This window comes from Nelusetta ayraudi, unplaced genomic scaffold (genome assembly GCF_046127955.1).
Source record: "Nelusetta ayraudi isolate G7.1 ecotype Tasmania unplaced genomic scaffold, CSIRO-AGI_Nayr_v1 ptg000026l, whole genome shotgun sequence".
NCBI classification, from domain to species: Eukaryota; Metazoa; Chordata; class Actinopteri; order Tetraodontiformes; family Monacanthidae; genus Nelusetta; species Nelusetta ayraudi.
In genome coordinates, this window is record NW_027466076.1 from 3,937,831 (window position 1) to 3,963,092 (window position 25,262).

A 25,262-nucleotide genomic window follows, 5' to 3' on the forward strand; every position below is an offset into this window, starting at 1 on the left:
TAGAGACCACAGCACAATCATTGGAACACCTGACATCACTTGACAACGACAACAATGACACAAACACAATTTTATCTGAGAAAAAGGCAAAAAGTTGCAGTTGCAAAACAGGAAGAGTTACATTTCAGTGTAAAAGTCGCTTAATGTTCAGCCCAGTGACGCTGATCATACAATATAATATGACAGGTGTATGACACGTTTGCCCAGGCCTGGTCTGAACGCAGTCGATGGGCGAGCGATGCCGGACCGACCATCGCACACTGTATTCTGACAGCTTCATTAAAACAGCACGAGGAGCTGGCAGTGTGAGCAGGGATTTTTTTTTTGTTTTTATCATTAAGATGGGAGAAAACAGTAAATGCACATGATAGATGGAAGTGACTTGCACCTGCTTAAGAATAAAAATAAAGTTCAGAATGAATGCGATTGTCGTTCATCCAGGAAAACACTGTTTTTCAGGCAGTGTCAGTGTACAGAAAACACATCTGCTCTGACAATGAGCTTCATGGAGTTGCCACAGTAACCATCAAGTTTCTGGAATACAATACTGTCATCTCTGGTTTGAGTTTCTTTTTTTAAAATTCATAATGAACAAATGCAACGGGTGTGTGTGTGTGTGTGGGGGGGGGGCCTCACATTTTGGCCCAAGGCTAAAATAAATTCATATTTAGTGCACTTGCTTTTTCTTTTTTCATGGTTCAAAGTACCCAAGGACATACAAAAAAATAAATGTCATGCTTTAGAAAATATCTACCGTCCACGACAAATGTAACAGAGCAACTGTGGCCTCAACTCGTCGATTAAAAAGGCAAAGAAACGCATCGTAAATAATAGGTTGAGGGGAAGAAAATAAAGCAGTAAAACAACAGAAGCATCATCAACACCTCCTGCACCTTTAGATATAAAATACTTTAACAGTAGTTTTAAAAACTTCGGAAGGAGTTCTTCCCAGGTACCACCCCCCCCCCCCCCCCCAAGGTGAGGAACCAGCTCTGGTGCTGAAGTGATGGGATCCATCATCCACACAGTGTTGGAGGAGGACCATCCGCAGCAGGTTCTCCTCCAACACTGGAGCAGCTGGGATCCACCACCTCCTCTCAAATAGTGTTTCAGGTCCTCCTCAGGTGATAATGGGATCGATCATCTCCTCAGCCGGTCCTCCTCCAACCCCGAGGAGATGCTGGGATCCATCATCTGCTCACTGTTGGAGCAGGACGGTCCGCAGCAGGTCCTCCTCGCTCAGGCTGATGGTGGCGATGGCGCCGTCGTTGAACTCAAACGAGGTCCCGCCGTCGATCACCATGCAGGCGTCCCAGCAGCGGGAGCGGACGCACACTCTGAGGAGACCGAGGCGCAGGAGTCAACGTCTGGCAGAGTCACCTTGAAAAAGGTCCAGTGTGTCATATTTGGCTGGATTGACGAGTTTTATATGGGTAAAAGCTTCACATGCTGCCCATAAATACATTCAGAACAGTGTGTACTTCATATCCAGGTTTGGGTGCTCGCAGGCCACCGTAGTTCACTGGCAAGCTCGGGAGAGCGAGCGTCAGAGCACTGCAATCTAACATGTAACCACTTGATGTCGTCGTTTCTTCTTCTAAATCTCCAACTCTGACACACTGGACCTTTGACTCTGGTCTAGTTCGGAACTCGAGAGTGCCCCCCCCCGGCCCCCCTTACTTGTTGGCGAAGCCGCGCTGCCGGCTGTTGGAGAAGACCCTGTTGACGATGGGCTCCCTGATGCTGTAGAACAGGCGCCTGACGTCGGGGGTGAACACCAGCGACTCGTTGTACTCGTCGGTGACTGTGCGCAAAAAAAACCCCCAACAAACAAACAACGGCGTCATTGCAAAATCAAATGCTAACGTGGACAAACGGCCACGACGAGAGGCAAACAGGAAGTCACCTTTTTCAATTAAGTCACGGTTAAGGGGAACATTGAGACCCGTCTGGGAGTTTCCTGAGGAGAGACATCCACTTTTAATAGCAGGACAAGCTGAGTGATGATTTGTTCACCTTGAAAACTTTCAAAGGGTTTTTGCATTCAAATCTATGGAGTCAAAAACATACCGATTTTTAGCACCTCCTCCACAGCTTGTTCAGCAAGTTTGTTTATATTATACGACCTGAGAAGACACACATGGGGGGGTGGGGTGGGGGGTGGAAATCATTTCACTGTATGGCTATATGTTTAAACTACCCCATTGCACAACTGTATGACTCACACTGTCATATACAGTATATGTATTTTTACCATGCTTTAGATCCTGTTCCTGTGCAAATACTGAGGCCGGAGCTTTTCTGCTTCTCCCACGGCCCGTCGTCCACTGAGATCTCATAGTAGGAAGCCCTGTGCAGAAAGATGAAAGGTGAAATAATGAAGGTGTACAGGTGTGTGTACATTTTTTTTTTCCTAAATCTTTTGAAGAGGAACATTTTTTTTTGCATTGAATACGGATTTTTACCAAAGTCCTCTAAGACAAGTTTTGCTACTCTGCTGCCATCTAGAGAACACTTAGGAAATCACCAAGGTGACCGTGGCCCTATCTAAATGAACTGGGTACAAGCATATCCACAAACGCAAACACGTGACTGCCAGTGAAATTAGATACTACTGATGCCTCAAGATCAGGTATCAGTACACACACCAGGGTTGTTCAAATACCATAACATCTGTGGGGAAAAAAAACAAATTCTAAGTAATTCTATAATGTGTATCCGAGTGCTCTTCTCCTTCCAGAAGGTCTCCCATTCTACATACTGCTGTACAAATAAGGCCACCAGCAGGTCTGAGAGGTTATCAGTTAGCATGCCAGTGACGACGGAGCTGGAAATGACTGATGTGCCAGGCTGCGACAGCTACCTGGAGGACAGAGACTCTCCAATGAAGATTTCATTGAGGCTTCGGATGGGAAGGAGACTCGTCTTGGAGAAGCTCTCATGTACGTTTCCACTCCCTGGAGAAATGAGATGCGTGGATCAAATAAAAATCTGCACATTTATAGGCTCCAGTGTACACAATATTTGTGCAATATAATATTTTACCGACATAAAAATCATAAATCAAGCCAAATATTGCACAAGGGAGCGCTAACAGCGACTCTGGACGCTGCTGGGTGAACAGGCGAGAAGAAGCAGGCGGTGCAGCCACCTACTTCGCTGGATGCCGATGGTGGTGATGCGGTGAGCCTGGTTGTGCTGCTCGAGGCTCAGCTGCTGCTCGTGCAGGTCCACCGGGGTGGGGTTGATTCCGGTGCCCTCCAGGTGCAGGCGTATCCTCTGGCGCCACAGCCACCTGGAGGAAGCTCAGAGAGGTGAGGGAACGACGCCACTGCTCACCCTTCAGTGGGTGCTACTGGAAACCATTGTACTGTACAGCACTGTACAGCACTGTACAGCACTAGAGAGAGAAACGCCGTCATTGAGTGAACTTCGCAGAATGAGTTGCCATTCAACCGCGAACCAAAATAGACGGCGTCCTTGCGAGTGTCTTCCAACATAAAGGCCGGGGTTCAAAATTAGCAGCCGCGAATCGCGATGACCTTGGCTGGTATATAAAGTCAGCGAGGCAGACAGTCTGTCTGACTAGTGGGAAAAAATTGAGCCGCTAGTAAGAGGTTTATCTGATAAACTGATCCACACTTCCTGTCCAGGCGGTGGCTTAGTGCATCTAATGGCTGTTTTCTGTCTGCCAACAAAGGAAAAAGAAGCAGAAGAAGAACTAATCTGCAGCGCACCACCATCTAGGAACACCAGATGCAACTGTCAACGACACCGATTGTAGTGAAGTCAAGTAATGGTACATTTTTCCATAGTCTGCCAAATGTGCAGGTCAAGTCTTGTCCACTAAACAACAGGCACTGATGATTGAAGGGAACTATTCTCACTACAAGGCAATAAGAAAATTTGCCAAAAAGTATCAAACGACCCCTTTAAGTTTTGGCAGTCACTTCTAAAATCCAGACTAACTGGATTGAGGCATCTTAAGCAGCCTAAGAAGACAGCAGACACAACAGGTTTAGACTGGATTTGACCTCTTTGGGCAGAGCCACAGACCAGTTTCATAACAACACACACACACACAGTATCAATAAATAGAACTTCGTGCACACACTTCAGGGTTTCACAATTGTGGAATTATAACAAGTACAATATAAGCAGTGTACTTTGGACTAGTTGGAGGGCTTGAACACACCTGAACTCACCGCGACACAGTTTCTGAAGTGCCTCTGGGAATGCGTGGGTGTAGCGCACTGGCAGGCACAGGTGACCTTCTGACCTTTGGTTTAGAAAAGCAGGTATGCAATGAGGAGCGGTTCAAAACGAGACAAACGGCACGACTTTGTTTGATTTTTTTTCTCTGGTTTTTGAGAGGAGGGAAGCGTCGAGCGTTACCTTTCAGGGTCCGTGTTGACTCCCACGACCGGTTTGTCCTTGCTTAAAACCTTACTGGCAACAAGGAGCATTGTTCCGTCCCCTGACAAAACAAAGTGCAGTTAGAGAACCTGCATTGTGTGTGCGTTTGTGTTTTTAAGGCCTTTATGCAAGGGACTATTTTGCCGTCATTGTCCAACTAATGACAATCCTGTTTGTTTCCGAGAGAATACAAAAGTGGACGTTCAAGAACAACTCTCTGAACGGCAGCAACAGTCCGATGGGGGGGGGGGGGGGGGGGGCATTCAGAGCAACTGAGTCAAACAGCAGAAAAGTCACCTCCAGCACTGATGATGGCATCTGCCCATCGCACTACTTCTTCATCATATTCTCCCCTCTTCACAACTCTGACATCAATGCCTTCGCTCCTGCAAAACACAATTGTGAAGCAATGATTCACAAGGACATTATTGTTTATTGATTGTCATTATTATTACTATTATTAACTTTGAGTAAATTGCATATAATTGCATCTTCTGTTTATACATTTGTATCTAAATTATGTTTTTATTTTATCCTATTTTATTGTATTTATGGTAACGCCAGACCTTACTGCCATAACTTCACTGTATATTTTGTGCAATGACAATAAAGCTGCTCTACTTCTACCTCTAAAATTCATGTATTGTATTGCCATAGGTGTGTGTGTGTTTCAGAGAGAGAGAGAGTAATACAGCCGTCTAACTGATCCAACGACAGGATTACCGAAGGCTCTCCACAATGTGCTCCACGTTGTTGTTGTGGATGTTGTGTCTCTCCAGCAGGCCGCTGTAACTGGACCCCTTCATGGCGAGCTTAGAGGAAGAAAACAAAAACAAAAAAATCACTAGACAATTTCGTTTAAGTCAATGACTTCCCAAATTGTTTGTGCATGTATTAGTACTGTAATAGTTAAAGGTTCAATTTCTTCATTTCAATTTCCTTGTTTATCACATTCCAGAGTTCCTATAAACATTACAAATTTGAAACACAAATCTGTTTTTTGTTCCTTCATTCCTGTTTAACCATTTTCACAGGTCATAAACAAACAATGAAGTTCTATAATTAGCAAACACTGAAAGTTGAGGTTAGGCCTATGTATTATCAGGGTCATCCGAGGTTAAACTGAGCTTCTGTTCACTTATGAAACTTTACCAGCTGCTTCAGGTCCTCCTCGGACAGCCCCGCGTAGCGGTAGCGCTGCTGCTCGAACTCGTAGCGCGTCGTCTTGGTCACGACGGCCACTTTCTCCGGTTTGAAACCGCCGTTGGGCTGCGACGACGAGCTGCAGCCCGCAGCTGCCGAGGTGTGCAGGAGCCGCGGCGGCTTCCCGTTGAACAGGAGGCGGCGGCGGACACATCGGCTTCCGTCGAACAGCAGCTTCAACACCGGCCGTCCACTCATGTTCTCAAGTGACCTTGCTACCGAGAGAGAGAGAGCGAGAGAGAAACTCCTTTAGATATCCAGCCAAAAGTTTCGGAAGGGGACACTGATTATTTACCCCAGTTCTGTTATTTATAGCTGGTTATAAATCGCTTGTCGACACTCTTGCTTTACGCAGTGGTTGTCCATTCACGGACGACGTCCACTCAAAAAAAAAAAAAAAAAAAAAAAAAAACAGCTGCAAAGAAAGGTCAGCTCTTCCACGCGAGTTGATCTGGTGGGTTTGTTTTTCCTCTCCCACCGAAAAACCTCGTGTTGGCTTCGATTTTGAAAATTCAAGTACTACGAAACGAGGCGCAAAATGAAGAGACACAACGAGTTACGTGAACACCACCTGCTTTAGCCGCAGTTCAATACACGACACATGCGAGTAAAATCAAAGTATCTATCTCAATAAAGTTACGGCGTTCAATATCTACGTGCCGAGCTCAGAAAGCTAAAATTAGCTAGCTACAAGCTCGAGCATATCTCGTGTGCCAAAGCTGAATATTACTTCATTTAGAGTATATTTTTGAGTGCTCTTACCGCAAAGCTACACCGACGGTCTCCACACTCATTCAAACCTCACTGCTGGTTAAAACCACGGCATAATACACACATACCGTGCCATAAGCGAACAGACGAGAGGAAGTGTGTTTAATTTTTTTTTCTGCACCGGGATCAGCAATGACCAGCCCATACTCACTTCTGATTGGCCACTCCCACACTAACTAACCCTATCCTGAACCCTAACTTCGTCACAAGCAAGTAAGGGGCGGGTCTTGGCTGAATTCTGTTGCAGAAAAAAGAAAGACTGAACCGAGATCTGAACTGTACGGCCACCGTAGAAACGACATGCACGTGGATGTATTAATACATTATTTACTATTGATTTAAAAAAGAAAAAAAAAAAAACTGTTTTCAACAAAGCTGCAATGGCGCTTTTACGTACCCTGTACATCGCTCATCTGATTGGCTACGTCTTCTGACGTATAGCCCACCGAAAGCAGGGGGAACGATGACGTTTGTTATGTCTGGCAACTCCATATGGCCGTGATGCGTTCATGTAAACACGTACGAGGGGGGAAAAATGGTTTTGCAACCCTTGTATGGTAGCTCTTTGTGAAATAAACAAGACGTTTTAAAACAACCCCAACTATGTTTAAACTGAGCATATAAAACTCTTGCAGAACAGAACTGATCTGAAGAATAATATTTTACCTGCCCTTCTTATAATGTGTATGGTGCTCCCTTAGTTTATATTACGTGTCCCTTTAGCAACATTTTATTTGTACAGCCAGAATTCTCAGTAATACAAAACGTAACTTTTATTTTACATATGCGTCGCTCTATGACTGTGACTGTGACTGATGAATCTGAGGCCATGAGAAGGAATACACAGACTTCAGCAGGACGCCATCACCTGCCAGAGGCCACAAGGAGCAGGTTTGGCAGGGCTGCAGCCTCTCTGGTGTCTGGCTGTATCAGTGCATCAGCAGCATATTTCAAGTCTATGGCGTTAGTCTGCACTCATTTTATTTCTATAGTTGAATTATTTGTTCATATCCATATTTACTGTATATCTATATCAACGTTATGAGAGCCTTGTAAGTATTTAGTTGTTCACCCTGCAACTCACTGCTTGCCTGATGACGCTTCAGTCATCGGATATCATCAGCGTTTAAAAAGGAAACACAGCAGATACCAAACGTGACGCGATCCTTTAATCTCCCAACACATTTGTCCCCAGTGATGTGATGTCACTTTACCATCAACGGCTGTGAAATATTATACATTATCATTTCTTTGTGCTTGAAACGAGTCTTCATCTTCATTACATCAAAAATAAGATGGTATTTTTCAAGCCTTAGAGGCACAATACTGCACTTTACTCCAATTCATCAATTTATTTTGGAGGTTGTTTTGATGATTTGGCTTCAATAGTGCAGCCGACACCGGGGAATCATATTTGTGAAAGGCAATGTGACCTGATTAAGGGAGTATTCTTTACTAATTATATTCAACTTCCCTGAGGGATGTTTTTCCATACAGTGAGGTCACTTCTTGAAGTGCAAGCTCCACTTTTTCTTCTGCTAATTGTGGTACGCCATTTACTCTGTGGAATTACCGCAAACTATATCATGTCCCGAGTGAGACGATGTGTAGCTATCAACCATGGTGACTGTTCTGCACCCGCAATTGCTCTTCACTAAACTTACTACTTCGGTTGGAAGCGAGATCCTGATGCTGGAGGCAGAAGGGACAGCAGTGTGAGTTTAGGAAAAAAAAAACAGCAAAGGTGAATTGAATGACTTTTCAAACAAACGCATTACTTTTGCATTTTGTGTTGTTCTGGAGCTTTTTGTGAAACCGTGTCACTTTTACTGTGGAAGGGCAACTTTGTGGAAGTCGTTGAGAGAGACACAGAGAGGGAGGGCCGACTCTCTGTCTCTGTCTCTCCTCCACGTGTTTCCCTCCTCTGATTTTACTGCAGGTGCAGGACTCTCATCCAGCCACTGGAATCGTGCGAGTCTCCAGCCAGACCTCCCAGTCTCAGCTGACGCCCGCCTCGCAGCTGCAGCGCAGCTACAGCTCCTCCACAACACAAAGCACTTTGCGACCAGAGAGCAAAGCACCTTGAAGGTATGTGACAAACTGAAACTGTTTTATTCTATTTTAGATGTTATTTTATTTTGGTAAGCTATATTCAATATAGGTAATAAATAAGTCAGTGCTGTTTTTGATTGCAAATTATTAAGCAGTACATATAATTAAACTTAACACGCATAACAGAAAAAGATGTTAACGTTTTGTCTATCAGAAGGTGTTTCAGAGACACTTAAGTCTGACTCTGAAACACCTTCTGTAAAACCTTTTGAAGGCCCATTTGCAGCACAGCTGGTGTTGGGGAGATCTGTAAGGTCCTGATGTGAAAGGCACGGCTGAAATCTCCGATGCTTCACATGAAACATCAGCATAGAGAGCGAGGAATGGACTTTTCTGCTGCTTTACAAACACGAATCGCAAACAGTAATGGGCAGATTTAATGCAATATGCACAGATTGTATGTAATCTTACATAATACATAGGGTATTACATACTATAAGCTATAACTGTTGGAACTAAAACAAATCACATCTATTTATATCAACTTTTAATATACGCAGTACTTGGTAGCGACTGTCAACAAAGATACTGACACTCTTGACGACTTTGATTTCACGAGTCACGTCATTTCCACAACAGGATGCAGCGATTCAGGGAAGGCATCCATATACGGACCATGAAGGCAAAGAGGAAAGTGGAGGAGATCTCCAAGGATGACGTCCAGGCTTTCCTCAAGAAAAATGCCTTCGTACTCTTCACCGTTGGGGCTGTTGTCGTAGGTATGGATAGAAATACATGGAGAAAAAAAAAGAGCCGCACAGGATTGGCAAATGTCTTTTGGAAGGAAATTGTGTCCTGCTTTCTCTGCAGGTATCATTCTGGGCTTCACGCTACGGCCTCTGAAGATGACCTATCGAGAGATGAAATACTTCTCTTTCCCTGGGGAGTTATTAATGAGAATGCTCCAGATGCTTGTTCTCCCCTTACTGGTTTCAAGTCTGATAACCGGTACGGCTAATTTTCTTTCTTTTCTTTTTGCTGCATGTGTAAGCACAGTAGTATTTTAGATGGTGGTAAAAGGACTTTATGGTTTTTTTTTAAGAGGAGGTCTAAACCTACAGCCCATGACTTATGTTGAACTGTATGATTTAAATTCATGTCTAAATAGGAAGCAACATAAAATGCAACAAAGCAGCATAGAAAGACCTTGGTAACTACTGACTCTACGGTAGCTGTAGATCAATCCTTAAAATGTTGCAAGATCAACTGTGCAGTTCAGATGCTGCAGTGATGCGAAAGGATAGGAAGCAAAACAAAGTAACTTTCAAATTAAATAATGAATTCAGAATTGTGTTTGAAATACTTAATTCTGACTCTCCATGCCCCAGGAATGGCAGCACTGGACAGCAAAGCCTCTGGGAAAATGGGGATGAGAGCCGTGATTTACTACATGACCACAACATTCATTGCGGTTTTTATTGGTATCATTATTGTTCTCATCATCCACCCTGGCAAAGGGACAAAAGATGAGTTTGGAAAGCAACAGAAAATAGAGCAAGTCAGCCCTGCTGACGCCTTCTTAGATCTGATCAGGTAATCTGGATCGAAGAAAATCAACGGTCACTGAATTTCGACTGGAATTGTTGAACGTATCTTTTGCCTGGTCTCTCATTTCAGAAACATGTTTCCACCAAATTTGGTCCAAGCTTGCACTCAGCAGGTAAACTTTCTGGCTTAGCGCCAATTACATTTGCTGTACTTTGTATCCATGTACACACAATTAAGAAAACTACGACTCCATCGCTCCTGCATGTGAAACAAATAAAAATAAGTATTTCTAATAATTTGAACAGGCTTCACATGTGCGGAAATATCCAACCAGAGAACGTGGCTTCTGCCAGTAATCTAGATTAGAATCTAGTGACATTGAACACAGATTAACAGTTGCACATGTCATCCATCTCTCAACAACTCTGTTGGGTGTAGCTGACATGTAGAGCAGCAAAACATCTCGGAAGGAAGCACCTTGCAGTACCATCACCTTAAGCAGTTATTGTGGAGAACATGGTTAGTGACAAATATTGGAGCTATGAAGTCTCAAAATAGCAGCAGGGAAAAAAGCAGGCAATGGGAACAAGCAGGTCAGGTGACTGACACAGTTAAGTGTACTTAGAGGATAGAAGTCGGGAGAGAAAGAGCAGAGTTTGAAATTATACTGTGAAATATCAGATCATATGATATACCACAGACGTTCACAAATCACAGCTTTCATAAGTCAGAAAATGCATTTGCGTCTTTCTTCTCCTGTAGTTTTTTTTGTTTCACAACTAAATGAATAAACAACGATTATAATAAACAAAGTTTTTTCAATGAATGAATTGTGACGGAATGCGTGCGCTCATCAAAGCTGTCTTTTCATTTTTCCCGCATGCTCCAGTTCAAAACCAGATATGGGAAGCGAGTATTCCAAGTGACAGTGACAGTGAATGACACCCTGTACAACACCACCAATGGCACCCAGGAGATCATGGAGCTCACTCGGGAGGAAATGATCCCAGTGCCGGGTCAGGTGAACGGGGTCAACGCCCTCGGCTTGGTCGTCTTTTCCATGTGCTTTGGCCTGATAATTGGCAACATGAAGGAGCAGGGCCAGCTCCTGAGGGAGTTCTTTGACAGCCTCAATGAAGCTATAATGCGTCTGGTTGCCATCATCATGTGGTAAACTTCACTCCCGACTATTTGTTTCCCCCCGATGAGAAAACACTGCACTGACGACAACTTTCCGGAATTTATTTACACCCTCTTGTCTTCATAGGTACGCCCCAATTGGAATTCTGTTTTTAATAGCGGGAAAGATTGTGGAGATGGACGATCTAACGCAAATGGGTGGCCAACTGGGCATGTACACCATCACAGTTATTATTGGCTTACTGATCCACGGCGTGATAATTCTTCCCACTCTTTATTTTGCCATTACTCGGCAAAATCCATTTATCTTCATTGCTGGGCTCCTGCAAGCTCTGGTAACAGCCCTGGGGACCTCGTCCAGGTGAGTTTGACTTCTATAAATGTTACACTTAAAAACCCTGCTTTTCCTTTTTTTTTTTTTTTTTGCTGTTGTATCAATCTCTCTTTTTATGCTTACCGTTGGAAATGTCAGGGATTAGCAAACAACTATGTGAGACAAGGTCCTTCATCTCTGTACAGTTACTTCAACCCTCCCACTCTCTTTGGCTGTAAAATTGCATTGCATATGTCCCTTTAGATAAAACAAGGCAGTGCCAGCATTTTATGCATTCAAACTCCCTTCAAATTCTCTGTTTTTCTTCCAATTATCTGAGGATAGTATACAATGTCCGGACGCCTCTGGTACACTGCTTTCCAGCATAGGAAAGCCCAGGCTTTCCAAGTCAGCGGAGAATAGCAATGTCTTGCTGGCTAATTGTAATAGCAAGTCAATGGCCAGTGGAGTGGTCATGGATCACTCTCAAAAGCAAGGTCCCAAAAGTACAATAGATGCTGGAGGCTTTGGTCACTGTTGGGGCTGCCTTGGCTGGTACAGTGTGCCAACGGTGTTTTATGTTGACATCTGGGACAATGGTGGTCTTGTTTAGATTTATCACACTACTCTGAGATTCCCTGCAAGTTTTTACTCTGGAATGTGGGAGAGGACAGTTCGGCTTGTTATCCGTGTTCCATGGTGATAGGAAAACTCATTCTGCTCTTTCTGAAACTCAAGTTTGAATATCTAAAAAAAAAAAGATCCACATTCAGGACAAAAGGAAAAATGTGCTGTGGTGCCAGACGTCACCAAGAATAGAATCAGAAGACACTTTTCTTCTTTCGTGCAACAGTTCTGCCACACTCCCTGTCACCTTCAAATGTCTGGAGGAGAACAACAAGATTGACAAGCGAATCACCAGATTTGTTCTACCTGTGGGCGCCACCATTAACATGGATGGAACGGCCCTCTATGAGGCCCTGGCGGCCATCTTCATCGCTCAGGTCAACAACGTGGAGATGAACTTTGGTCAGATTTTAACCATCAGGTAAGTATGTTTAAAAGCGACGCAGGGTCATTGCAACAAATGATCTCGTCGTTTGGGATTTGTTTTGAACGATGCTTTTTTTGTTTGTTTGTTTCTCTGTGCAGTATAACTGCAACTGCTGCCAGTATCGGAGCGGCTGGCATTCCTCAAGCTGGTCTAGTCACCATGGTCATCGTGCTGACCTCTGTTGGACTGCCTACTGATGACATCACCCTCATCATAGCTGTGGACTGGTTCCTGTGAGTATCCTCCTGCAGTGGGACAATTGAAAGGGCACAGGATTCAATTACTGAAATCTTTGGTATATTTCTCAGTGTGAAGCTGTGAAACTCTCATTGTCTGTCACATTCAAGTTCAAAACGAGCTCCGCCTCTACTACCACCTAGTGACACAGTTCTCTTACCTCCCAGGCGCCTTGTTCTACATCTTTCTTTTTGCTCCGATTTTTTTTTTTTGCCGTGAGTTTTAACATAGAAGCATAATTAGGTTTCCCAAATTAATCATTTCAATTACAACCCACCACAGAAATCACTCAGCTAACTGGGGTAATAAGAAAAACCCTTCTCTCCTAAACTAGGAAAGACCCAGTATGACTGCGAAAGCCTTGTATGAAGTCAGCTTGTCTCACTTTCGACAGAACAACACACAGCACCGGTATCGTGGAAGGAGTGGGTGGCAAACAAATGAATCTGTTCTTCATAGTACTTATAGTGTCTGATTAGAAAGTTGTAGATTTTCTGATCATGTCAAACTCAGAAATTATTGTAGATGTTTATATTTATGTGTATATATGTACATATATATGTGCATATATACGTATATAAATATATGCATATATATATATATATGTATATATAGATATATAGATATGTATATACATATATATAACTCACAGGTGCTTTTACCATAGGCATTCTAATCTTGAATAGCTGAAAGTGAGTTGTGCAACACTCCACTCTCTCAAACTCCTCACTGTCATTTCCATGGCCTCTAGAGACCGTCTGCGCACCACAACCAATGTTCTGGGGGACTCCATCGGCGCCGGGATCGTGGAGTTTCTGTCCAGGCATGAGCTTCGCTGCAAAGACGTGGAAATGGGCAACTCGGTGCTGGAGGAAAAGGAGAAAAAGAAGCCGTACAAGCTCATTTCCCAGGACAGTGATTTTGAAAATGACAAACGCGGCCACGTTGAATCACACATGTAGTCCTGACTTACAGTGCGAGAGTCCTGCCAGTGAGCTCATTGTATGTGCGTGGCTTATTTGATTTTCAGTTAGAAATTATTATTAACGGAACAATTAGGGGCTATTTAATCCTCGGTTCAAGACTGCTCGTCTTGTAGAGTTGTTTTTTTTTTCCCGGTGTGTTCTTTTTTTTTTTTGCAAAAGTGTACAAAACGTGATGTAAGGAAATTTCCTTCAAAGTGATGTTTGTCGAATCTCTATAACAAGAATAAAATGAACATATTAACTTTTTAGTCCTCTTTAAGGACCTGATAAGAGCACCAATCAGTACTGCCAATGAACCATATAGCGTTAGTGTGGTTCAAAATGCCTTAGAGCTTTGCCATCATCTATTTTTGAACCTATGTAGAATCTCCTTCGACCCTTGTGCTCTCCAGATGCTGCATTCTTATGATGCATTCTTAACGGAAGGCCATTTATTCAGGAAGGGGAGCAATTTCAAACTCAGCAGTTACAGTAGGTGGGTGAAGCTGAATCTTACATACGCAGAAATAAGTTGTTTCTCAAAATACCTGACATTGTGGTGTCTGTGTTGTGCACACTTTTTTTACACACTGGGAAACACAAATACACGCACCAGTACACATTCTAAGTGTCTTAATTACCCCCAACGTTGGTCAATGGCAGAAATTATACAACTGAAGTATACACACACACACACACACACACACACACACACACACACACACACACATGATACTACATTAGGTTGTGATGTCTGGGGTTCATGATGCATGCCCTCGTCTTAACATTTCCATCATAGCTTTTGTAATTTCTTAATTCCAAAAAAAATAAAACAATTTAAAACAAAATGCCCGTTTTTATTTTGTGTTCACCAAAACATTCCATCCATCTGCTGCTGTCCCCTCCCCCCGTAAAATTTCTCACCTTGAGTGGAATGCGGATCCTACAGGAAGAAGCTGTCAGCGACCCCTCCTCCAACCTCAAAAGGTGATTAAAAGAGGTCTGCAATCCCTTAAAAAACATGGAAATATTTCAAGTGTGCAATTACATAACTGTTAGGATGCCGGCACTATAGAGGAAATGGCTCGTGCTCTTATCTGAAATGCACAAAGAATCAGAGTGAGATTCATTGTAGTACGTAAACAATGGAGTACTACAATTGCTTGTGCGGACTGACTGAGTTTGTTCATCAGGTCCTAAATGTCTCTGGGAACAAGAAGTGCTTCCAGCACCTCAACCCAACAATGAGTTTACAGGCTGATGGTGACCCCAAGGTCAAATCTGTTCATGTGTTTGCAACTCAAGCCAGGCAGTTCAGGCAGTTCAAGGAGCCTCAGGACACTCCATAGTGCCTACAGTGGTTATAGGAAGAAAGAAGCTTGAGCAAATTTTCAATCCTTACGCATTCTGAGTGCAGCAGAACGTGTGAGCGTTGCAGAGGAAGTTTTCAAGTTCATGCAGCAAGCAGCAGACTTTGCCAAACGAGCTAAAAACCCTTTCATGAAAGTTCCCGGGAGGCAGTCCTCCAATATCAGGAGGACTCCAGCTGCTTCTGGAGGCAGGACTTCTTCGTACAAAGTCTTCATATCTAAATGGTTCAAGTCTCAGTGTGGAGGAAAAGCACCCTGCAGCTTTGTCCAAAGGACGGCCATATCTCCGAGCTCATTTTGTCCCACTCACAGGAGACTCTGCCACCGAGGGCCAAATTAAACTATGGTGGAGCTTAGAGCTTTCGGTAATTGGAGTAAAATTGCTTGATTCATAGAAGTGTAAAGTGGTGTTAAGCAGAGGAGACTGAAAAAAAGAGTCTAGTCTTCCTGAGGAAGAATGTGTAATCTCGGCCACACTCACATTTCATGGAACAAATTGTTTCAGTCAACAATGGTTGTAAAGGAGATCAAAAGATCAGCCTAGTGGGCCTGTTGGTCATGCACCTCCTCTGGAACAGCCAACATCCAAATGCACAGTAAACTATTTCTTTTGTTGATTGACTTGCAGCAGCCGGGGTCTAACTCACACAGAGTACACTTTGACTCATGGTTCAAACCGAAAAGCATGACCGTAACAACACCAACAGAACATTAACCTTGCACCAACACACTCACAAACACTAGCGCACTTGCAGTTTAACCACAGCAATTAACATAACTCCCCAACATAATTCCCCCCGCCCCCCATAATCCTTTCATTTTAACCGTAGCCGAGATTCGCTAAATACCTCGATTTTTCAGCGTGATGTAGCTTGTAAACGAGAGATGGCGCCAACACGGATGATGGGAAGGTGCTAACATGCATGAAGAAGAACACCCCAAACTCTTTGGCACGCCCCTCTCTCGCTCTCGCGCTCTCGCTCTCTCCCTCACACACACATACACACACACAGGGTAAAGGTTCGATTTCCGTGCAGTCATGTCTTCCGCAGCGCCCACCAGCGGCTCGGTTCTGGGCCGGGCTCTCTGTATCGTCACCGGCACCTCCCGGGGGTTCGGCCGGGTCGTGGCCCGGGACGTGTCCCGGCTGCTGATGCCGGGCTCGGCGCTCGTCATCGTGGCTCGTTCCGGGGACGACCTCCGGTCTCTGCAGGCGGAGCTGGCCGAGTCGGCGGCCGGTGTTGCGGTGAAATGTGTCGTGGCGGATCTCGGTGACGTGGAGGGACCAGGGTGCGTGGTCGAAGCATCGAAAGCCGCTTTCTCCGAGGACATGGACCACATTATCTTGGTTAACAACGCCGGTAGGTGGCACAGTCACATCAACAGGTTCGACCAAAGCAAGCGGTCAGACAGACTCTCACTTTCTGCTCGCTCCTTGTACACCAGACATTACGGTAATGGCTTCAGCTCCACGGCAAAAAGAGACGATTCCTCAGTGCTTGGGTTCAGATTTTAGAAAGATTCCTTCCAGATTTTCTGAACTAGCCTGACTAGCCTACAGTGGAGTCATGGAGTGACAATTGGTAATTTCCCCCAAAATATTATTCTAAAATCAACCTTTGGAGGCACTTTATTTTGAAATGCTACATCACAATTTAATGACATTGGATTGTACTACCAGCCTGCAGTGAGTTCTCAGGCATTGAGTCATTGAGTGACAATTACTAGTTTACCCCACAATATTATTCTAGTTTCAGATTTATTGGGCAAAAGATGCTCTCGAAAACAATTACCATAATTCCTGGGGTACATAGTGCAAGCGGAAATAGACTGTCTGCTGCTGACTTTGACAGCTCTCGTCGAACTGTGTAGGTTGGCTTGACCACAGTGTGCAATATTACGATTTTTCTTGTGTCGTTTTTAATGTGCCTGTTGAGTCAAACGACGGCGTGTGGCCAAATGTTGAAAGTCTCTGTTCTGTCCCCGTTTCAACTGCGTGTTTGTTCTCTGCACATTTTCTCTCTGGTAACCAGAGCAAAGTACAATTCTGCTGCTGAGAAACTAAAAGCCAGGGGTGGGCAAACTTTATGACTGGTGGGGCCACAATGGGTTCTAAAATGTGACAAAGGGGAGCCGGAGCAGGAGCAGAAAATCTAAACGCATGAAAAAAAGAAAAAAAAAAGCCCTGCACACTCCCAATTGAATTTAAAGGGATTCATATGGGGATTAAAAAAACTATTCAGATTTTTCAAATCTGAAACAATGAGTTATTTTTCCATTTCTCCTGCCCTCCTCAGCCTCTCTGGGAGACGTGTCCCGGCCCAGCCGGAGCTTCACCAGCATGGCCGAGGTGGACTCCTACCTGTCCCTCAACGTCAGCTCCTGCCTGTGTCTGACCGCTCAGCTCCTGCAGGCGTTCCCTCCCCGACCTGGCGCCAGGAGGACCGTGGTCAACGTGACGTCGCTGTACGCGCTGCAGCCGTGCCGCTCCTGGGTGCTGTATTGCACCGGCAAGGCGGCCAGGGAGATGATGTTCAGGGTGCTGGCCGAGGAGGAGCCCGACGTACGGGTGCTCAACTACTCTCCAGGTGAGAGGAGGCAAGCTGGCCGACATGAGAGACGGTTCCATAAGAGATGACTAATCTTCCTTTCTTACTCTATGAATAGTTTTCATTTCATTTATTCGAAAACCGGTTTAAGGAAAAATATGAAAATAAATTAAATAAACGTGACCATGAAAATTAGAATATCCTGAAAAGGTTGTTGTATTTCTGCAATTCAACTTAAAAGGTGAATGTGACATATTATATAAACAAATAATATGCAAATCAGTATATTTCAAGTTTTTATTTCTTTGTATTTTGCTGATCAGGTCTTGCAGCTTAAAAAAAAACAACTCAAATTTTATAATAATTTTCTGAGTTTGTGGGTTTGTGGTTTTAATAAGCTGAAAATCTTAATCAGCAAAGTTACAACAAGGAACTGCTTGAGATATCAATTTGAGTGTAATGGCTCAATAAAATTTGTTGCTTTCATCTTTTATGTTAAATTGCCAAAATAAAACAACTTTTACTTGATATTCTAATTTTTCGGGTAGTACCTGTATGTGACCATTCTTAGGCAGGAAAAAGCAAAAAACACGTTAAAGACCACCACAGGAAAAAAATACATCATGGGATACCTAGGACCACCTAGAACCACCTATAACATCCCTAAAACCAACTAGAACCTCCCTAGAACCAACTAGAACTTCCCTAGAACCACCTATAACATCCCTAGAACCACCTATAACATCCCTAGAACCAACTAGAACTTCCCTAGAACCACCTAAGAACCACCTAAAACCTCCCCAAAACCACCCCAGAACCACTTCTGGACCATCTAGACCAGGGGTGGGCAAACCTTTTGACTGGTGGGGCCACAATGGGTTCTAAACTGTGACAGAGGGGGAGCCGGAGCAGCAGCAGATGAATGGAGTGTTTTAGTGACCCACCTCATAGGAGGAAAAAGTGCATCATTGGACATGTAGAAAACAGGTTGCTTTAATGTCAATTGAAAATGAACCATGGTCCACCCTGTGCTCTGTCCCCTGTTTGCATCAGGCCCTCTGGACACTGACATGCAGCTGCTGGCCAGAACCCAAACCGGAGATGCTGATTTGAAGAGAGGTTTCGCAGACATGTTTGCTCAGGGCCAGCTGCTGAGCTGCGAGGCTTCCAGCGCCAAGCTGATGAAGCTGCTGCTGCAGGACTCCTACACATCAGGAGCCCACGTCGACGTCTACGACCTGTAAAATCACCCCTCCGCCCCGCCTTTTTTTTTTAACTTTGTGATTTTGTTCCATTAAATTAGCACTTCAAGGTGAATGTATTTTCAATCGTAATTATTTTGTTCTCCTTGTTCAAATTTGTGTTTTTTCTTTCCTACTCAGACATTCCGGAAATCAGTCGATAAACTTTCGATAGCTGCCAAACTCAAATACACCAAATACACAGTGGGGCCAAAATGTTTTTCAACAGTTTTGTTGGCGAAAAAGTTATTTTATTATAATTTAAAAAAATATAATTTTGGGTCACTGAATTTTTATTCTTGAGCGATAAGCCTTAAATATCAAGCGTAAAAAAAACACCTATATTGTTTATGTATGTATGTATGTATGTATGTTTGTAATGGATCTGAAGGAAATGTTTACTTTTTGAATCGGTATGTTAAAAAAAATAACCTTTAGATTTTATGATTAATATCTTAAAAAATATATACTTTTCCGTGATATTCCAAATATTTTGACATGAACTTGTGTGTTCTTATGTCTGTTACCGTACATGGTATTGATAGTTTTATAATTTCTATTTTTGAAGAAAAAAAAAACCCAGTAAATATGACAATATTCAATATTGTATAAATGTTTCTGAAGGATTGGGAAACATTGTGAAAATACAATAAATGAAGTCATTATAACGGTGGAAATTATTGAGCACTGTTCTTATTTCTTTTTCTTCTTTTTATAATCATTATTATTATTATTATAAATAAAATTGCTGAGAGCACAATGAGTGGTTTGTCTTTGAAGCCTGATGTTATCTCACGGTGCACTAGTGTGGCTGTGGTGCAAAAACACTGACTTGGTGTATTTGATGCACTCATTCACATCATGACACTAGAGAACCAATCACCAAGTAGCCAGTGAGTTATTATTGAAATTAAATATTGAGCAAGAAACGTTTTACCAGGTGCTGGTTGAAATAGATGAAACACACACACATATACACACACACACACACACACACATACACACACGTCATCTTATACCTCATTCAGCTCAATATTACACTGTGTAATCGTGTATTATTGATGTTACACTGTTATTACACTGTTATTACAGCTTTTTGACACAGAGAGAATGACAGCTGCAGCTGCCTCCAACCCAAAATACTCAACTCAGCTTCCTTGCTCACTGCAGTCACTCACATTTCATACTGCCCCCTCCACCCCACCACCCTGGGGTGTCGTCATGGTGCAGCCCCCTAAAAGAGGCGAACTTTATTTTTGGCTGTGGTTGAGGGTTGGGCTAAAGAAAGCTGCAGCTCCTGAATGCTGCTGAGGTTTTGACCAGGACCCTCCGTGCTGCTGGCTGTGAGCGCAGCAGACCCACCGCCTGCTGCACCTTCAACCTCCTCCTCCTCCTCGTCCTTCGTCTTCTTCCTGTCTTGCCAGCACCATGACCGTGGGGAACATGGAGAGCGCCCAGGTGTTTGACGCAGGGCACAAGGGACGAGGCCTGAGGGCAACCAAGGAGCTGCGCAGAGGAGACGTGGTGTTCGCTGAGGCCAGCTTCTCCGCCGTGGTCTTCGACAGGTGTGTGTGTGTGTGCGCAACTCCTGGTGGTGGTGCTGGTTATTTATAGAGCGATATTTCTATTGATGAACAAACAAGAGGAACTCGTGAAGGTCAAAACTGTAAGGTCCAGTGTCCTTGTTTGGGGCTGCGAGCCGACTGGTGCTCCACCACGTGACATCAGCGGTGGGAAATGCTGTCAAGGTGTCATGTGAACTGGAGTGTGTTTGCACTGGGATTGAATTCATGTTTACAGTAGTGGAGGAGGGACACACTGCAACGTTTAAAAATATAATTTCATCCTGCTCACTTCAGGATGGAGTGATCTCACCGGTTGGACATAGAAGGAAGTTGAGTTCCGTGTGATTAAAAGTGAATAGTGAATAGAGAGATTAGATGAGATACTTTATTGATCCATGTATGCACTGTATATATAATATATACATTGCAGTTGTGCGTAATGACAGTGTGTGTCATACAGTTGTGAATAACTACAAATAGACAAAGAAAAGATAAAAGAATAATCCATCATTAATTTTTAATTAACAAAGCTGAAACAACAGGCTTTCAAGAAACTGACTGTAGCACTAGTTTTTATTCATGTATACATTCATTTTTAAATTAGACTTATTATTAAATTACTATGAAACATTTTGCTTATTAGACATCAGGAAAAGAGAAAAAGTTTGCTCTGCAGTGATGACGCCAACGGTATGAATCACTGTCACTGTGCATCTCCTTGTTTCCCGCAGACCGAGAGTCGTAGTAGTAGCAGTAGTAGTAGTAGTGTTGATGGTGATAATAATGACAATAACATGATCATTTCTTTATATATTTGGAATAGGTTTTTGACAGTGATACCGTGTGTTCTGTCTTCCCCTCGCAGTCTTGCCAGCCAGGTGTGCCACAGCTGTTTCCGTTGCCAGGCTCAGCTGCTCCGCTGCGCCCATTGCAAGTTTGCCCACTACTGCAATCGCACCTGCCAGACGGCATGCTGGGATGAGCACAAGCAGGAGTGCAAAGCCATCAGGAAGTCTGGGAAGGCACCCGCTGAAAATGTCCGGTGAGTAGAACTGGAAGGGAAGCAGTCGCACAGTTAGTAGGTGAGATGTGCCGTCAGTACTAGTGTGTAGTACAGTGTACAGTCCCACCAAATAACTCAGCATATACTGTGAAGATGGTATTTAGTGGTAAATGCTAGAATCATCTGCAATTTATAATTTAAATTAAGTGGCGGCATGGTCAATTATTATGGATATTTTTTTTAAAACTTTGTTGACTAATGTCTTAAAATAGCCATTTCTTTATTGAGTTTTGACAGTATTGACAGTATTAATTTATGTAGAACTAAGGACAACGTCACTGACAGCACGTTTGGTATCTAGGGTGTACGCTGGCATTCTCAAATAAACCAATAAAGAAGAAGGTGAACAAGGTATCCAGGTTTGGGTGCACAGGGCCATTGTAGTTCACTGGCAAGTTCAGGAGGGGGAGGGAGGGTGAGCGTAGTGAGCGTTTTAGTAGTTACTAAAATGTAACTACTTGATGCCAATATTTCTTCTTCAAAATATCCAAATATTACACAGTGGACCTTTAATATACTCCTAAATAACCTTTGTGACAGCGAACTACAGTAAATATGAAATGTGCTGTCAGGCGGGCTACCTTAGAAATTGTACACACTGGACCTTGAAATAATTGCTTTTGTTTGAACATGAACATTTTCAGTCTACACTTCACAGATATCTGGTCTGAAACCCACCATCTCTTGCTCTCTCTCTCTCTCTCTCTCTCTCTCTCTCTCTCTCTCTCTTCCACTCTCTCTCTCTCTCTCTCTCTCTCACTATCTAATTGTCTCAGTTTGGCAGCACGCATCATGTGGCGCATGCACAAGGACACGGGCCTGGTGTCGGACAGCCAGCTGGTGTCGGTGGAGGAACTGGAGGACCACGCGGCCGACCGCTCCGATGAGGAGCTCAAGCTGGTGGAGGCCGACGTGCACAGCCTGCAGAAATACTGGTCGCATGGACGGAAGCAGTACTCTGCCGCTGAACTCTCACACATCTTTGGAATTGTAAGGATAAAAAAAAATATTATTAGCATTATTATCATTGATGGAGCTTTATGATTGTGTGTGATACCCTCACTTCATTGCCACTGGGTGGCGTCCTCGCAGATCAAGTGTAACGGCTTCACCATGAGCGACCAGAGAGGCCTGCAGGCTGTGGGTGTGGGTCTGTTTCCCAACCTGTGTCTGGTGAATCACGACTGCTGGCCCAACTGCACGGTCGTCCTCAACCATGGAAAGTACGTGCTGCTGACCGCACTCACTGTTGAGTCAAAAATGTCATTTCTATTTTAAGGAGCTCTGAGATGAAGAAAGCAGTAAATTAATAGTAATAAAGGAATAAAGCCGGTTCTTTTCTACGGAAGAGGATTAGGGCCACAAGAAGAATAAAAAATTAAGATAGACTTTTTTTTGTTCAAGTTTCCAATTCGAGAACAAAGTTGTTCATTCTCGAATTTTTATTTATTTTTTACTCTGTTGCAGCCAGTCAGCTTTGAGTTCTGCTCTCCACTCTCAGAGAAGGTATGTGTCACACCACTTAATATATCTCATATATAATGTAGGTCAGGGTGGGTCTATCTATCTATCTATCTATCTATCTATCTATCTATCTATCTATCTATCTATCTATCTATCCCACTGTGTCCCAGGATAGAGCTGCGAGCCCTGGAGAAGATCGCCGAGGGCGAGGAGCTGACCGTCAGCTACGTGGACTTCCTGGATGTGTCCGCCGACCGCCAGAAGAAGCTCAAGGAGCATTTCTACTTTGACTGCACCTGCACACACTGCAGTCAGAAGACCAAGGACGACCTGATGATGGCTTCTGCCGTTGTCGACAAGGTGAGGACGACTGAAGATTGAAAAAGGGGAATCTGCACGACACAGAGAAGATATGATTCCATGTCTTTGGGTACGCACGAGTGCGGGTTGTTTTTGCTGCTCCCCAGACGGCAGCTGAGAAGGTGAAGGAGGTGACGGCCTTCAGCAAGGAGTGTCTGCAGAAGATCGATGAGTCCCGCGTTGGGAGGGACTACCAGCAGGTACAGAGTGCTCCCCAGGACTTTTCCTCCGATCTCAACTAACTGTGGTGCGTTCACTGACAGCGGACATGTTGGTTCTGCTGGCCCCAGGCAGATTTCATGCAACCTGGCAACACAAGCTAGCTGAAATATGATTGTATAAAAACCTACCGTAACATACGACAGTGGAAGCAATGCCACCTAGTGGCTGTTACATGATGTGAAAAGAGGAGAGCAACTCCATGATCATATTTACGGTAAATATACTTTTCTAAGTATGGTTATTCCAGCAGAGAAGGCCTGGCTCGCCCTGACGGCGCCCCCTACTGCTGCCTTTTTTCCAAAGTGACTTGTTTGTGTCTTCACTCAGGTGGTCAAGCTGTGCCACGAGTGCCTGGAGAAGCAGGAGGGCGTCCTGGCCGACACTCACCTGTACAAGCTGCGTGTGCTCAGCGTGACCAGCGAGGTGCTCTCCTACCTGCAGTGCTTCTCCGAAGCTGCGGCCTACGCCAGGAAAATGGTGGAAGGATACACGTGAGTCTGCTGGTGGGGTGGAGGGAAACCTTCAGATGACCCTGTAACAATCACCATTTACATTTACATTTACATTATATTGATGGTTGGATTATTTTACAAATTATGTACATAATATTGACAGATGAATAATTATTTTATTACTCGTCTATTAAAAGTAAAGCTTTTGAGAATTTCTTTTTTTACTGCGCTCTTTCTTGCACTGAGGAATGCAGCATATTTGCAGTTTCATTTATCGTCTTTAATTTCAAATCAAAATTCAATCAAAAACAGAAGCCTTTATCATATCCACTTACTTTCTCTTGTTTGCTTGTTCAAACGAAAAGGAAGTTGTACCACCCCAACAACGCCCAGTTAGGCATGGCCATCATGCGAGCTGGTGTAGTCCACTGGCACGCAGGGCAAATCGAAGAGGCTCACAGGTTGATCTGCAAGGCCTATCGGATCCTGCTGGCCACCCATGGACCCAACCACGCCATCACTAAAGACCTGGAGGTAGGTTGGCCCAAAGTATTGGGGGCTGCCTTCCAATTTGGAAGGGCCCCTTTCCAAATTTAGCTACAAAACCTGACCTGGGAATTGGTACATGGAAGTGAATTGTGTTGAAGAATTTGGTTTTCTTTTTAACAAAGAATACACAGATCCCTTATTCTGCACCTTAATAAGAAAGGTTGAGGAACACTGAACCAGCACAATCAATTTGCAGCACAATCATAAATAAATCAATAAGACTGGCAATGACATTTGCTTGTCTCCTCAGTCGATGCGCAGTCAGACTGAGATGGAGCTGAAGATGTTCAGGCTGGATGAGTCTGCGTATCACGCCATGAGGGAAGCTGCTCTGAAGAAATGAGGACTCATGTATCAACAGGAAGTGGTAGAAAGATGCTGAGACAATGACATAATGGTAAAGATAATGAGTACTTCTGAACAATGCACACGTGGAATGTCATTTTCTCCTATACAGCTGTCGGCCATATGTATAAAGGTTCATTTTAAAACCAAACCAAGTTTGAAGCATCTTTATTTCATGTCACAGGAATTGTTGTTTCTTATAAGTTCAACTCTTTTTTCACAGGTGGGCGATGAAACGTCTGAGCACACAACCGAACTCAACTGACTTTAGTAGTAAGGAATACTAAACAGTTGCGTGCACTGAATTGTACCTTTTCAGCAAACAAAAATAGCAGGACAACTACTTTAAAGGTCCAGCGTGTAAAATTTGGCCTGATTTGTAA

General features: G+C 43.8%; 4 protein-coding genes across 6 annotated transcripts; 3 read left to right on the plus strand and 1 right to left on the minus strand.

The window, feature by feature from the left end:
- Positions 1 to 680: 680 nt before the first annotated feature.
- nadk2 (NAD kinase 2, mitochondrial) lies at positions 681 to 6,482 on the minus strand. 3 transcript variants are annotated; one of them, XM_076029193.1, is made up of 13 exons: positions 6,459 to 6,482; positions 5,569 to 5,834; positions 5,140 to 5,228; positions 4,714 to 4,802; positions 4,396 to 4,477; positions 4,196 to 4,279; positions 3,156 to 3,295; positions 2,864 to 2,957; positions 2,255 to 2,350; positions 2,071 to 2,126; positions 1,907 to 1,960; positions 1,681 to 1,804; positions 681 to 1,337 (listed from the first exon to the last, which is right to left on the minus strand). In XM_076029193.1, exons 2-13 carry the CDS (start codon positions 5,815 to 5,817, stop codon positions 1,199 to 1,201), a joined length of 1,296 nt encoding a protein of 431 aa, XP_075885308.1. In that variant the 5' UTR covers positions 5,818 to 5,834; positions 6,459 to 6,482; the 3' UTR covers positions 681 to 1,198. The 3 variants fall into 3 exon arrangements, with proteins under 3 accessions (XP_075885308.1, XP_075885309.1, XP_075885307.1); XM_076029194.1 differs by lacking the exon at positions 6,459 to 6,482 and having other exon boundaries at positions 681 to 1,124; positions 1,175 to 1,337; XM_076029192.1 differs by lacking the exon at positions 6,459 to 6,482.
- Positions 6,483 to 8,293: 1,811 nt separating this feature from the next.
- Positions 8,294 to 14,541, plus strand: LOC142890260 (excitatory amino acid transporter 1-like). The gene is made up of 10 exons (XM_076029169.1): positions 8,294 to 8,478; positions 9,082 to 9,221; positions 9,313 to 9,450; positions 9,831 to 10,035; positions 10,120 to 10,162; positions 10,880 to 11,160; positions 11,258 to 11,491; positions 12,297 to 12,491; positions 12,596 to 12,730; positions 13,486 to 14,541. The coding sequence occupies exons 2-10, from the start codon at positions 9,083 to 9,085 to the stop codon at positions 13,694 to 13,696; spliced, it is 1,581 nt and encodes a 526-aa protein (XP_075885284.1). The 5' UTR covers positions 8,294 to 8,478; position 9,082; the 3' UTR covers positions 13,697 to 14,541.
- Positions 14,542 to 16,044: 1,503 nt separating this feature from the next.
- Positions 16,045 to 19,096, plus strand: spra (sepiapterin reductase a). The gene is made up of 3 exons (XM_076029170.1): positions 16,045 to 16,430; positions 17,367 to 17,657; positions 18,672 to 19,096. Exons 1-3 carry the CDS (start codon positions 16,109 to 16,111, stop codon positions 18,860 to 18,862), a joined length of 804 nt encoding a protein of 267 aa, XP_075885285.1. The 5' UTR covers positions 16,045 to 16,108; the 3' UTR covers positions 18,863 to 19,096.
- Positions 19,097 to 20,148: 1,052 nt separating this feature from the next.
- On the plus strand, positions 20,149 to 25,030 carry LOC142890263 (histone-lysine N-methyltransferase SMYD1-like). The gene is made up of 10 exons (XM_076029173.1): positions 20,149 to 20,424; positions 21,290 to 21,466; positions 22,264 to 22,477; positions 22,580 to 22,710; positions 22,955 to 22,993; positions 23,122 to 23,311; positions 23,419 to 23,511; positions 23,861 to 24,024; positions 24,351 to 24,519; positions 24,785 to 25,030. The coding sequence occupies exons 1-10, from the start codon at positions 20,288 to 20,290 to the stop codon at positions 24,875 to 24,877; spliced, it is 1,407 nt and encodes a 468-aa protein (XP_075885288.1). The 5' UTR covers positions 20,149 to 20,287; the 3' UTR covers positions 24,878 to 25,030.
- The last annotated feature ends 232 nt before the right edge of the window (positions 25,031 to 25,262 follow it).